A 15567-nucleotide genomic window follows, 5' to 3' on the forward strand; every position below is an offset into this window, starting at 1 on the left:
AGCATTTCGTTGCGATCCTTGATCGAGTTATACAGCCATCTGACTCTTCCCTAATATTGTCATATTTTGGTATATAGATCAAGCAATTAAAGGATCACAGATTTAGTCCCCAAAAGGGACTTGCAAAATAGAGCAAAAATATATTTTTTTATATTTTAACCAGTTTAAAAAAAATAAACAAATTAATATGTATAGTATCTTGATATTCATAAAAGTCCAATATAGATTGTGAGCCCTCACTGGCAGGGTCCTCGTTCCTCCTGTACGTACCAGTCGCCGTTGCATTTTTGTTCTAGATTATTGTAATTGTTTTTGCTACATATACCCCCTTTTTCACATGTAAAGCACCATGGAATAAATGGCCCTATGATATTAAATAATAATAATAATATATCAAAATATAATATGCCATAAATAGAAAAAAATGATACATCAGAATTGCTGTTTTTAGGTCGCTGTGCACATCACAAAAAATTCAATAATAATCGTACATTTTCAAAAATTGTAATTGGTAACTTGAATGGTGTAATTAACAACTATAACTCATTTCACAAAAAAAGCCCTTATTCTGTTTTGTCAATGAAAAAAATAAAAAAGTAACAGCTCTTGTAAGAAGGGGAGGAAAAACAGAAATGCGAAAAATGAAAACTTGCCCATTGTTGAAGTGTTGAAAAAATTCATATTTAGAGACCATTTGCTACTCCCACCCATATGTTTAGGCTACTTTTTTCCATTTTTAGATTTCAGTTTCCTGACAATGAAAACTATTCCCAGCTAATTTATTTACATTGTTTTTCAATTCTGTATATTCTAATGTGTATTTTGACAAGATTTGTGGTCTTTGAGATCCTTTACATTTCTTTTCTAAATATTGCTTTTTTTTTCTAGGCTCACGACTGCGCCAAGAAGATTTCCCACCTCGTATTGTGGAACATCCATCAGATCTTATTGTCTCAAAAGGTGAACCGGCTACACTAAACTGTAAGGCAGAAGGACGACCGGCTCCATCAATTGAGTGGTATAAAGGAGGTGAAAGGGTGGAAACTGATAAAGATGACCCACGCTCCCATCGAATGTTACTACCGAGTGGATCTTTATTTTTTTTACGTATAGTCCATGGACGCAAAAGCAGACCGGATGAAGGGGTCTATGTCTGTGTTGCACGGAATTACTTGGGAGAAGCAGTCAGTCACAATGCGTCTCTTGAAGTAGCCAGTAAGTGAAATATGAAGTTTCTTGATTCTTTTAAGAATTTTTTTATTGCTTGTCATAAATAATTTTATCCTAAAATTATTTTATTCTGAGAAATTAAGTTTAATCTAGTGACAATGGGCTGTATGTACATATATATATCCTTAGGATACCCGATTGATTTGAATAGGAGGCGTACATGCAGTGCTTCGCCATGCTCACTATCCGTAAACGGAGCAGCTCCGTAACTGAGCAGTTCCGTCCGCTGCTGGCACTGAGAACTGCTGATCAGCGGATGTGCCGGGTATTGCACCCCCACTGATAAGACATTGATGACTTATCCCAAAGATAGGCCATCAGTGTTAAAGTAGTGGACAACCCCTTTAAGTTTCATTACGTTTTAAAAAAATTGGAATCATACTATTGTTAAAGGAGTTGTCCAAGAATAGGTACTTGATGACCTATCTGTAGGATGGTCTCCCTCTTCTTTCCCGACCTTGACGTATTCCCGTCGTGTTGGTGGCTACCCTACTTGATCTTGCCGGTAGCATATTCTTGTCTCAAAGATTAAGCCATGCACGTGTAAGTACACATGGACGGTACAGTGCAAATGGTTCGTTAAATCAGTTATGATATCAGTATCTGTTGAATAGTTCATCAATAGCAGATTAGTGGGGGTCCAACATCTTTGCTCTGCTGGAAGCCGGATGTAAACACTTTGAACGGCGCTGCTGAGCGCAGCTCTATTCAAAGGGTGGCCACTTCTGACAGTAACTGCCAGCTATTACAATGTAGCTTCCATTCAAAAGAACAAGAGCTGTCCTTCAGTAGTCGACAGCAGCCGCTACACTACCAAAGGAGCTGCGCTCAGCAGATGCGTTCGAAGTGTTTGTATCTGACTACTTCTGGAGCAAAAATCAGCTAATCAGTAGGGGCGCTCAGTGTTGGGCCACAACTATCTGCTATTGATGACTCATCCTAGATAGGTCATCAAATACCTGTGCCCAGACAACTCCATTAACACCCTCGCTATTTCTTGGCAGTATATCGCCTTCTTATTAATTAAAAAGTTGGTGTTGTCAACTTAAGAACACACATGGTTGTGCTTTCATCCTAGTGCCCAAAACGTGTTTCACAAAACTTATACAAGCAGGTGGTTAATCACAAACCTTCTCTCTTACCTCTTGAGTCAAAGGGCCCCACTTAGGTCAAGAACATGTAGCTGCTTAATAATTAGGCTTAGAATGATCTGTCTGTTCCCTAATGTCATCTTAGAGTGCCCCCTACCATTTCTTAGGGATTTAAGTAGTAGTGTTTGTGAAATTTAAAGGAACATTTTCTTGTGACGTATACTACATATAAAATTATGTTTAAGACTAGGGCTAGAAAAAAACTTGTGCAGCAAGTCTGAAAGAGCAGGAAACAAACTGTGTAGCATTGTTATTGCATAATGGGAAATCACCCATGAACGTTAAAAAATTTCCATTGTCTTCCAGGGGGTGAGATTTTGTTGTAATGGTCAAATCACAAGCGCAGTGCAACTTTCCTCACTTGCCATTATACTAAGCCTATGACTAATGTCCCTTGTGGACACCTCGATGCATTCTTACGGGACACAGTTCATAACACAAGTTGGGTCATAATGTGCAGCACAAGTCTCTAAAGAGCCGTTGCCTAAGGACAACTCCAGAATAATCGTGCTCCTCTCACATATATATGAAATATTTCCCATCCATGGAGCTTTGTAGCTGTGAAGATATTTATCTTCCAAACACTCAAAGCAGATTACTCTCTTTGGTCTCTGAAAGTGTCAAAATAGAAAACTAGTTGGATAAACCTTTACCGATATCTATTGCATTACTAATCTGTAAGTACCTTCAGATTAAGGTAGATCAACCAAGTTAGGCACCAGGGATGAAACCATATTGGACCCAATTAGAGAGATGATACGGTATTATTTGTGGATTTGTAAAATCTAAGCCACCAATACTGATTTCCATGTGTGACCACTTAGCAGCTTCACCTTAGGGTTGAGTGGTAGGAGAAGGATTGGCTAACTCCTCAGTGTCTGTAAAACTTTCCATCCTCCCTTTCACAGTAATCTTATCAGGGTGGCTCAGAACAGAAGCCACTTGCACATTTAGAAACTGTCAAGTGAATTTAATAAGTTGAAGTAATAACTTTGACTTTCTCACGAGCCAAACCAAACTAGACAGCTGGCATAATCCATAATCACTAAACTGAGCTCGATAGTTAATTCATAAAAATAGGGCGTAACAGATATTTTATATCTTAAATAAGCAAAACAGTATTTTTTCTACATTTTTATTCTAATATAGTTCTTTCTAGGATTGATTTATTTTCTGTAATCGCACTAGAAAAACACTAGAAGATCAGAACATTAATATGAAGCTTGAACTAATTGTGTTCTCAAATTAGCAGTGGTGTGTCATTCCACTGATAGAGCGTCTGTATGTGTCTAAGCCTGCCGACATTGTTATTCTTGGGTTTGCTATATCAAAAAACAACATAAGGGTTTCTATCAGTATTATGACATAAAACATATTTCATTGCATTCATTGCCTCTGCCAAAACGGAAGAAAATGTATGATTTAATAGTGATGTTTGTATTTAATAGTTTATGGTGGCCAAACGCCCTGACCACTTGGCCCTAATTTCCGGGGGAAGAATTTGAACTTTAAAATTTTTTTGTAAAATTGAGTTTTAGGGCAGGTGAAAAACAATGAATGTTTTCTTATTTTTCTTGATACTTTAAGGCATTTTTTTCTCTTAAAGTGATGGAATATTGCTAGGATATGTCATTACTTTATGATTTTAGAGGTTCAGTCTACAGGATCCAACAAATAGAATAAAGGTGATGCATTAGTCTATTGCTGTATCCCCTTATAATTTTTGCCATTCATATTGACTCGCCCAGGGGGATATGGGGGACTCGGTACCCGGGCCTTTACCTTCTTTGTAGGATGTCACGGCAGTCGGCTCCCGGGCCCGTCCTCTGGGGTCACTCTTTAAAAGGGGGTTTTTGTTAACAGTTTGTCTCGTGATGCCACCTGTGGTTCCCGGTAATGAGTACCGGCGCTGCTGCAGACCTCCGGGGGTGATGGGATGGCAGCTGGGATGTTTCTGCTCCCCACAGGCGGAGCGGGCCCCCGGGGCAGGGTTGATGGGAGGGATGCAGGTGAGAGGGGGCCCGGTCAGGTCAGGGGGAATAACGGACACACACACAGGGGATTCGCTTCAGTACCTTTACTGGTGTAACGGCAGGTAGGGTCCAGGGTACTTAATAGGAAGGGTGCACTTCAGAATTCTCCCTAGTGAGCGGGTTGTAGGCCTCCTGGTCCATGTCTTGCTCTCTAAGCTTCTGGCCAGCCTGGAACTTCGCCTAGCTTCTATGTTGTTTTGCTCTCTCACCTGACTACTTGGTGGTAAGACCTTTCTTCTGGCTACCACTATCCCTGGATGCTGGGGCCTTCATGGTTCCTAGTTCTTTAAATGATTGTAGCTTCAGGTTGACCAGGGGTTTAGAATCCTCCTGGTATACCGGTTATTCCTACTGGGCGTAGAGGACCCTGTAGGCGCGGACCTAGTGTCCGGCTTGTGTTCTGGGGTGAGCCTAAGATGCTCCGCTGCCCCCATAACTCCTCTCACTCTTCTCCTTGCCTCCGGCCCCGCTCTAGGCCCTGAGGCTTCAGCACCTGCTTTAGGCCCTGGCTGACCCTCAGCACAGCTGCTCACATGCTGCTTCTTCACTGATCTCTGTGCCAGCACACACTGACTGCCTAACTCCACCCTCCAGTATATATATCCCTAACAGGGCTCCCTCTGGTGGTATGAGGTGGAAGGGTGGAGGTGTCTGTTTGTAATGAGGGCCTCTGGTGGATAAGTCCGTCCATGCACCTTTTGGGTCCTGTGGTACCTGTAATAGCAGGGTGCCACAATATGAATAGGGATGCATTGCAATTTCCTCAAAGGGGTTGTCCACTACTAGGACAACCCTATCTCATTCCTCATGTTTTGTTTAAAATAAAAACACCTATACTCACCACCGGTGCCTTTGCTGTTCCAGTGGTCTCGACACTCTTGTTCCCGTTGCTCACCTGAGGTTGTTATGACACTTGAGTCCTGTCCCGGCTTCACTTTCTCACTTTCGGACGTATTGAGCATCAACAGAAAGTCAGGGCTGCAGCTGCTCTCTCATTTACTCTTGATGATCGATTTGCCAGATGCCAGCGCAGATTTGGCGCAGAGCTAACGTGACATAACAACCACAAGTGAGCCCTGTGAATGTGAGTGCCGACACCTCTGGAACAGCGCTGGCACGGGAGGTGAGTATAGGTGTTTTTATTTTAAGGGAGGCAAACATTCAGATTGAGAATGGGATGTCCTAGTAGTGGACAACCTCTTTAACAAACACATTAAACTAATGCCAGTGTTGACAAATTTGGCCAATACTCTAGTATGTATGGGGTCCCTGGACAATTTATTGTTGGGGGAAATATCCATTCGGCATGTCCAATATCGGACTGCCAATTATTTTTGTCTCATCGAGATAAGCCGCTACTAGACTTGCCTGGCGACGTCTCTCTCATACAGATCACAGGAGTCTTCCTCTTTATGGGAAAGCCACCTGAGATGGCTGCAAGACGAATGATTGGTTGAAGCAATTGTTTGTCCGATAGTCATTTAAGGTGTATGGAGAATTTTAGGCTTCTGTGCAGGCAAATTCCAATGAAGCTGGCAGAGCGCTAAACTTGAACTGTATTCCTCAGAGGTTGGACATCTCTCAGTAATATAGTTATAGAATATCCCAGCAATAATACAAACATTTATTTATTTTTATACATTAAAAAATTGTCCTTTTAGGACAACAACCCGCTTCTCAATAAATAGACGCCTTCATTGATGGAGGCCACTGCACAAGACCCCCATATTACATGGCTACTCATTCATTTTGTTGGACTCCATGTAAAACAACTTTATAGGTTGTTTTGTGATTTTTTTTTAAGTAAAACTCTACCCAGTAATGGAAACTATTTTTTTAATATCCATAAAATTCTTAGCAGATAATATATTAAGGTTTTAGCAGCCTTCTGATATGGTAATTTTTTATATGTTTACCATATTTTGATGATAGTTCATGGATTCAACTATCAAGAAAATCATCATTGCATATGCATCCCATATTATTCATGCCGAATGATATAGAAGACTGATTCATAATATTTTTACTTTATGATAAAAGACTTACTGGTGAGAAGGTTGTAGGGATTCTCTTGTACAGGTCCCCAATCATCACAGTGCTTTATTATTCAATTTGATGCTTTTTTTCATAAATCAGTTATGGCCCTCTTAGACCATTTCTTCATCACTGTAACCAAATTTCTGGTTATTCCCACTTTGGAAATTTATGGCAAAAACCTTGACAATTTTCAGAATTACTGAATGAAGATTGAATTGGGCATCTCTCCATTCCTTACAGTTGAAGACGAGGCCCCATTCTTGAGATGGGTGCAGGTCACATAACTGGAGCCCCCATACAGTGGGTACAGAAAGTATTCAGACCCCTTTAAATTTTTCACTCTTTGTTTCATTGCAGCCATTTCGTAAATTCTAAAAAGTTCATTTTTTTTCTCATTAAACTACACTCTGCACCCCATCTTGGCTGAATAAAACAGAAATATAGAATTTTTTGCAAATTTATTAAAAAACAAAAACTGAAATATCACATGGTCATAAGTATTCAGACCCTTTGCTCAGTATTGAGTAGAAGCACCCTTTTGAGCTAGTACAGCCATGAGTCTACTTCGGTATGATGCAACAAGTGGCTCTGGCAGGGTCAGTCAAGAATCGTCACAGAGATGTTCTGAAGCCAGACTTGTTGGAAGGAGAACCTTCATCCAAGTCTGAGGTCCAGAGCACTGTGGAAGAATTTTTCATCCAGGATATCTCTGTACTTGGCTGAATTCATGTTTCCTTCAATTGCAACCAGTCATTCAGTCCCTGCTGCTTAAAAACAACCAAATAGCATGATGATGCCACCACCATGTTTCACTGTTGGGATTGTATTAGGCAGGTGATGAACAGTACCTGGTTTTCTCCACGCATACTGCTTAGAATTATCACCAAAAAGTTCTATCTTCGTCTCATCAGACCAGAGAATCTTATTTCTCATTGTCTGTGAGTCCTTCATGTGTTTTTGAGCAAACCCTATACAGGCTTTCATATGTCTTGCACTGAGGAGAGGCTTCCGTCGGGCCACTCTGCCTTAAAAGCCCTACTGGCGGAGGGCTGCAGTGATAGTTGATTTTGTGGAACTTTCTCCCATTTCCCTACTGCATCTCTGGAGCTCAGTCACAGTAATCTTGGGGTTCTTCTTTACCTCTCTCATCAAGGCTCTTCTCCCACGATTGCTCAGTGTAGTAAGACTTCTGGTGGTCCCAAACTTCTTCCATTTAAGGATTATGGAGGCCACTGTGCTCTTAGGAACCTTGAGTAATGCAGAAATTCTTTTGTAATCTTGGCCAGATCTGTAGAAAACCCAAAAACCAAGAATTCCCAAATCTGTATAGCTCAGTCAATAATAGATCTTCATTATTGAGAGCAAACGGGAATTCAAAAATACTGTGGGGTCAGTTTTATGAAAAAGTATTACATTTTATTCAATATAATATAAATATACAACACAAGAGATCATGTAAAAAGGTTTGGAATGAGAAGATACTGCAATAACACTATGGAGAGGGTAATGGAATATCCACCATAGTGAAGGAAATAAAGAGACACATTGGGTCCCCAATCATATGAACAAAGTGTCCTAGTAGTTATATTATTACCTTGTGTCATAATGTTAGATGGAGCAGAGTGCGCTTGGGACCCATGCAATAGCCTCGACGCTGACGAAGCCGGAAGGTGAAACGCGCGTCGAGGCTATTGCACGGGTCCCAAGTGCACTCTGCTCCATCTAACATTATGACACAAGGTAATTCCTATTCCTTATAAATCCTTTTAGTCATCAATTGGGACATATTAGAGATTAGACAGGATCAGGCTGCACTTATTATTTTGATTGACTGGTGACATATATCCAACCAATAACAATACTCCAGTGTATTCCTTGGTCCAATATAACTATTAGGACACTTTGTTCATGTGATTGGGGACCCAATGTGTCTCTTTATTTCCTTCACTATGGTGGATATTCCATTACCCTCTCCATAGTGTTATTGCAGCATCTTCTCATTCCAAACCTTTTTACATAATCTCTTGTGTTGTATATTTATATTATATTGAATAATATGTAATACTTTTTCATAAAACTGACCCCACAGTTTTTTTTTAATTCCCGTTTGCTCTCAATAATGAAGATCTATTATTCACTGAGTTATACAGATTTGGGAATTCTTGGTTTTTGGGTTTTCTCTTAAATTTGGGATTGATCTCACTTTTTGAAGTGGTATCTTTATAGGTTTATATTGGCCAGATCTGTGCCTTGCCACAGTTCTGTATCTGAGCTCCTTGGGCAGTTCCTTTGAGCTCATGATTCTCATTTGGTCTGACATGCACTGTGAGCTGTGAGGTCTTATATAGACAGGTGTGTGCCTTTCTAAATCAAGTCCTATCAGTTTAATTAAACACAGCTGGACTCCAATGAAGAAATTGAACCATCTCAAGGAGGATCACAAGGAAATGGACAGCATGTGACTTAAATATGAGTGTCTGAGCAAAGCGGCTGAATACTTATGACCATGTGATATTTCAGTTTTTCTTTTTTAATAAATTTGCAAAAATTTCTAGATTTCTGTTTTTTTTTCAGTCAAGATGGGGTGCAGAGTGTACTTTAATGAGAAAAAAATGAACTTTTTAGAATTTACCAAATGGCTGCAATGAAGCAAAGAGTGAAAAATTTAAAGGGGTCTGAATACTTTCCATACCCACTGTTTATATTTATCACGTAACCAACGGATGTACCATAAATGTCCAAGATGTCCAGGGTCAGTGTAAGTTCACTTTGGCATCCATCAGATGGAAATATCACTTTAAAGCGCCACTCCAGTGGTTTTTTTTTATTTCAACATTGGAGTGGTGCAACTAATATAAGTTTCCTGACCCTAGTATTATACTTACTAGCTGCCATCTTCAGCTGTTCCCGGCGCTGGTCCTGCTCCGCCATCTTTTCACCACAACTTTTGGCTGACCGGAAGTCAGAGGTAAACTTCACAAGCTCCCAATGTGAGTCTATGAAAGTCTTGTTCTGGCCTCGATCATTGACTTTCAATGAGTTGCGATTTCTGGCTGGAGCGATTCGGCAGGTCACAGCCTGCAGAAGATGACCGGAGTGGCGCCAATAACAGATGATGGTGATGGCTCGTAAGTATAAGACTAGCGGCAGGGAGCTTAGATTAGTTGCACCACACCAGCGCTGCAGTAAAAAAAAATGCTGAAGAAGTGGTGCTTTAATGAATATAATTAGAATATTTTTGATACCCCCAGTGATAATTTAGTACCTTTTATATACGCTATACCCCCTATACCCAGTGGTGTAGCTTGAAGCTCATGGATTCCAATGCAAAAGATCCAAGGGGAGCCCCAATTATTGCAAGTCTTTAGTAGTATTGGTCTTTGAATAAAGGCCAAAGAGACTTTTTGGGCTACTTCGGCTCCAGGGCCCAATTGTACGGTAGTTACACCCCTGCTTATGCTTGCTAAACCCTATGGTCTCCTCTAGATTTGCCATTTATTAGGTGAGAAAAAAATCTAAGAAAAGAACATAATTCTGTGCATCAAGCACAAACAAAATATCATGACGTAAATTCTGAAATGTAGCCTTGTTTACTGCAGCTCATCATTTTAGAGCGTGTCCAGATCCTTTTAGTAAAACGTGATTAAAGCTCTTCCAGGACCTGGAATATTTGAAATGACTAACACATGTACCGTGTCGTATTATTTCACTTAGAAATTGTTTATGAAGGTGGACAACCGCTACAGACTAGAACAAGTCAAGGACTTGCCCCGACAATCACTTTGAATACATTTCTTTTTTTTTAACACATAAAAGTCAAAAAGAACCTGTAGCTCATATAAAAGCTCAATGATGTAAGAGCAATTTAAATGTCACTTACTATGAATAACATGTTACTTCAAAGTGAATATTCTGCTTGTGAAGACAATTACATATAGTTAGAGATATCCTATTGTGGATTTTAACTTTTTTTCTTTTTTTCATGATGGATTTGTATTTAGAGGTATGCGAAGAAGCAGTCATTTTATTCTATGAGCATCAAACGGGTAAAACAATAACATTTCCTGAAGAGCACATAAATAGACATTCAAGAATTAAAGTTTTTGCCCATATTAGATTTTCTCGAATTTTCTCTACGTTGTTGATGCATTTGCTCTTCATGTAGCTTTAGAGTTTCAATGGACAAGAGAAGGGATTGTTTGCTTACATGTCCATAGCCAGTGGCGTAACTTGAAGCTGGGGGGCCCCAATGCAAAATCTCAAATGGGGCCCTCAACTAACACAGGTCTTTAATAGTAGTAGACTTTTCATATGGGGTAAATGGACCTTTGGGGCCCCCTCAATTCCTGACCAGTAACATTAACTCTGGTGGCCAACTGTTCAACTACATGCAAATATCACATTACTCTCATTCACATATTTCCCTATGTTTCTAGATAACAATAAAAAGGAGTAGTTTGTTAAATTAATGTTGAGATGATGCCTTTGTCTGTACATAGTGAAATAAATCCACTTTTACTCTAGTTTAAGTAGAGAGTTCATTCCTGCATCAGGGCCCACCGGAGGATTCTCCTGTTCCCCCATGGGCCAGACGAGCCCGAGTGTCCCCATAGTCTCCAGGACCCAGGTGCCATTGCAATCCATGCACCTATCATAGTTATGCCCCTGTCCATACTGGCAGCACCATATATATATGCTATATACTCGGAAAGATCAATGGGCATGTTAATCCAGAGACCTAGGAAGCGAACAATATGGCCCTCCATCCCTGCAGTAGCAATGCAATTAGCTCTTAAAGACCTAATTACATTTTCTCAAGGAAAACATTTATCGCATATACATTATATCTATGTATGGGACAGTCACCTGTCAGCTAAAAAAGAGTTCCTTCAATGCAAATTGATTGGATAATAATAGACAAAGAAGATGTCCTTAATATTTTCTTAAAGGGGTTTTCCTTCAACAGCAGTTTATTTTGAAAAAAGAAAAAAACTGGGCGTTATTCACCCTCCCTGGGTCCAAGGTTAAGTCTCTGACGCTGCTCCTGGTGTCTGTTATTGTCAGCATGACCGCCAATAAATTAGCAGGGGCAGAGCTGCTGAGATCAGTTATTGGCTGCAGCGTTGTCAATTTGGGGTGCCAGCGCTAAAGACAATATCAGACACCGGGAGCAGCAGCGGAGACTCAGCGCTGGACCCAGGGAGCGTGAGTAAAGCATTATTTGATTTTATAAAGCAAAAGGCGTTCTGAAACTGGAACACCCCTTTAAAGGGTAGCTGAACTTTTAAATAGTTTTTGATAAGTTATATTCCTTGTTCAGTCCTCGTTTCACCATAAAGCAAAAAAAGTTTCAAAAACTATTCCAGTGATAATGGATGGAAACACTTGAATATAATCCACTTTTCTTGAGACCATTATTTTTTTTTTTTTTTCCTTTTTTTGCTAGTGTCTAAAAAGTGTTCTTTTATCCTTTGCACAGTTTATGCAAACATGTCATGGGCTGCAGTGGTATTTTTTCTCTTACTTTTATCAAAGCTTAGTAATATAACGGAGGCATGAGGCATTGTGTGCCTCATATAACAATGATGATAATTTACAGGGAATGTAGCAAGAAATCCCAATGGAGCGGGAACTGCCTCTATATAATAGGAGCCCTAACCAAAATGCATGTAAAAAAACATGTCATTAGAAAAAGCAGAAAAGACACGTACAATCAATCGGTGGCAATTCCAACATTTTAACAATATAAAGCTGAATATCTGAAATAGGTATAAACATTAAAGAGAGATGCAAAACACATGTACAGATAATAATACATGAATAATGCAGTATCAAAAGGATATAAAAGAGGTAAGAAGTGACACTGCGCAATAAAGTGCCATGTGCAAAGGTTCGGGTGCAAGGGGCGCATTTTTAAATATTTTTATTTTACTTGTCTGGGTTTTCTTTCTACAAAAGAAAGATTTACATTGTTAAAAATTAGGAAATGCAACTAATATTTTATATGTGTCTTTCCTGTTTGTTTTTTTAAATTAAAGTTAATGTATCATCAGAATATAAACTACAGTTTAAGTCAAGTTTTTATGTAAATTTTTTTTTCCGGAATTTTTGATATCACTATCTATATTAAAAAAAAAAATCTTCACACTGGACTCTAGGCCTAATACTGGACTCCTATTTCCTGTCCTTCACATGAGCATTGGCAGCAATACACTGACTTGGATCCTATTTGTACGAGTGTTATCTGAGCATAAAACTCCCTTTTGTGAATGGTAGTTTGTGTGTTATCTACTGCACATGGAGGTGTTCACTGTCATTGTGTCAGTAGTGATAATGAGACTGCTGAAAAGTCTTGTGCATAGAACAGGAAGTGTACTTTTAGTATAACACCTAGTGGTCAGTGTGAAAATTGCAGGGTTTCTGATTTTTTTTTTTTATATATACATAGTAAAATGTTAAGTAAAAAAGAATCAAAATGTTTGAAAAGTAGATGAAACTTAAAGCCTGATTTAAACAATAGATTATATCCTGACGATACCGGTTCTTTATTAGCCTTTGTTGCATGCACACCGGCATTCTTTAAACCCCATTGATGAATATTTCATGGGGAAGGTAAATATTTTACATTTTTGAGCTCCCTCATTCTATTCTAGCAGAGATCTCTTCTACTTAACGTCATCGGTTAAGCTGCACACATCCAGCATATGGCGGATCCTTTCTCAATTTAAGCTGTTTTCTCCGGAGAAAGGAAAATTCCCCATTGACCTGCCAGACATCTGCTGGTTCTCTTACCAGCGACACCACAAGGACGGCTAATGATATCTTCCCTGTGATTAAAAGAACGGGATCTAAAGAAAGCCCCTGGCTTCTGTCTGATTAATCAGACCGCTCAAGATTTCCAAATCCTACAGTGAAACAGTTTATATTTTTTTTCATAGAAATTTAACAAATTAAAATTTGCCTATTTTTTATATAAAGGAGCATTTTATTATGAAAGTTCACATGAATTAAAAGAAGAATTTTGGTTGAAATTAACCCTTTGACCCGTTGATTGCCTCTAGGTCCATATTGATAATATACTTGTTAAAGGGAACAAGTCATGGTGCCCTAACACCTCAGTGTTTCAGAGAAAATATAGTTTAAAGATCCGCCTGGGGACTATAGCCGGAGACTGGACTAGTCCAACTCTGCCCTTGGCCAGCTTTTCCCAGTACAGATGATTGACAGGTCTCTTCCACAGCTACAGACCTGTCAATCACCTTATCTCGGCACAGGAACATTTTATTGAAACACATCCAATTGTGGAACTTATTATTATTCCAAGATCTATTGATTAGAATGAATTTTTGTTTGTGGGAAAACCCTTTTAAGCAGCACTGGGAAAAGCTAGACATGGGTAGTGGCGGTCTAGTCTAGTCTTCGGCTATTGTGCCTGGCCAGATCTTTAAAATATATTTTCTCTGAAATACTGGAAACGTTTAAGAGAAAAGTATCATGCGAAGGATAAAGGATCCCTTTAAGAGTTCTGGCCAGGAAAGTTCCCAACAAACATGCTAATTGTGTCCATAGCTTTATCTTGGCTCAATTAAAGCCAAAAGAGTGTCCTTTTGTCACCTATCTGGCCGTTATTGTCAACACATGTCATGAAATGTATACTAAAGCATAGTAGATGGTAACCAGTAAAAAAAAAAATTGTATAAAAAACATGGGACCCTACGGGTGATGAATGCTTACATTTGGTATCAATTGCTGTCACCTCTTTCCAGCATTACCACAGCATTTAATATATACTCTGAGTCCTAGGCTGCTAATTTTCTTATTTTTGGTCACTTCTATAAATGTTAAGCAATTGAAGGCGAGAATATTTTTGCAAAAAAAATACCAGAGCACTAGAAATACCTAAAGTTTTCTCTCAAAAATTTTGTGATGGTTAATTTAAATGACTAGAAAATAGATTGTTAGAATGTAGGCTGTTCCCAGAAGAAGGGCCCATCGCTGGTTTACCACTTTAGATTAATATTCTGCTATCTCAAATATCTGAAGGGATGTCACAGTGTAGAGGGATCATCCTTATTCTCATTTTCACATGGAAACACGAGAAGCATTGGAATGAAACTGAAAGGGAGAAGATACAGATTAGATATTAGAGAAAACTTTTTGACAGTGAGGGTGATCAATAAGTGGAACAGGCTTCCACGAGAGGTGGTGAGTTCTCCTTCAATGGAGGCTGGAGAGACATCTGTCTGAGATGGTTTAGTGAATCCTGCATTGAGCAGGGGGTTGGGCCAGATGACCCTGGAGGTCCCTTCCAACATTTTATGTTTCTATGATCCTCTTATCTGATTATCTCTACAGTCCATGTAGTTTATGGACAGCTGGAGTTCACGGGAGCTGCTCTAAAATCTGGCTCATGAACAAGGGGTCCCATGCGAAAAACCTCCTCTATTACATAATATACTTTAATAGGACAGGAGAAAACATGACATATCTCCTTTAATACATGTTGAAAAAAAAAAAAAGAAACATCTCTGGTTGAGCAATCCCTTGAAAATTTTTGAAATTTTTGACCATTTTGATTGGCACTTAATTAAACACACTAGAAAATCCAATTAAAAATAAATCTATCCATGCGAAACGATAATACAGGAAAAACCATAAACCTTTCCCAGAATTAAAAAAAAATAAAAAATAAAATCTACATTGAGTAATCATCTCGCCAACCCATTACCATTTAGAAAATGGCTGTTGTAATATCTGCAGCACGTACGATCACATGTCACATGTCAGGCCCAAGAACAGACTGGGCCCAATGGGATCATAGGCACTGAGCCATGAGACAGTCTTATTATCTCTTGGCTGGGAAAGCGAGCCTGTCACGAGCGGGCATCATTGTGGGTATATGACCTGCATATACTAATTAAATGATGGATCAGAAGGAAAGACTTCATGCTCACTCGGGCATCATAAGATTGGAAGCTTTGGTAAATTGAGGCTGCAGGTGCTTAATGACACCGTGTAGACAGGTCTCCGGAGGGTAAAGAGTATATTTTAATCACATTGAAAATATTATTGCTCTAGACTTAATTTGTCTCTCACTTCTACAGTATATTTGCGTG

The 15567-nt window shown here is 39.3% G+C and overlaps 1 protein-coding gene across 5 annotated transcripts in view; it reads left to right on the plus strand.

The window, feature by feature from the left end:
- The window catches only part of ROBO1 (roundabout guidance receptor 1), a 1620698-nt gene that overhangs the window by 1272012 nt on the left and 333119 nt on the right, over positions 1-15567 (plus strand). For all 5 annotated transcript variants that reach the window (XM_073668214.1, XM_073668217.1, XM_073668213.1 and 2 more), the window contains one exon: positions 889-1215. In XM_073668214.1, coding sequence (XP_073524315.1) covers positions 889-1215 — 327 coding nt within the window. The remainder of the gene's footprint in view (positions 1-888; positions 1216-15567) is intronic.

This window comes from Phyllobates terribilis, unplaced genomic scaffold (genome assembly GCF_046119375.1).
Source record: "Phyllobates terribilis strain yellow unplaced genomic scaffold, ASM4611937v1 Scaffold_2__4_contigs__length_985480577, whole genome shotgun sequence".
In the NCBI taxonomy this organism is placed as follows: Eukaryota; Metazoa; Chordata; class Amphibia; order Anura; family Dendrobatidae; genus Phyllobates; species Phyllobates terribilis.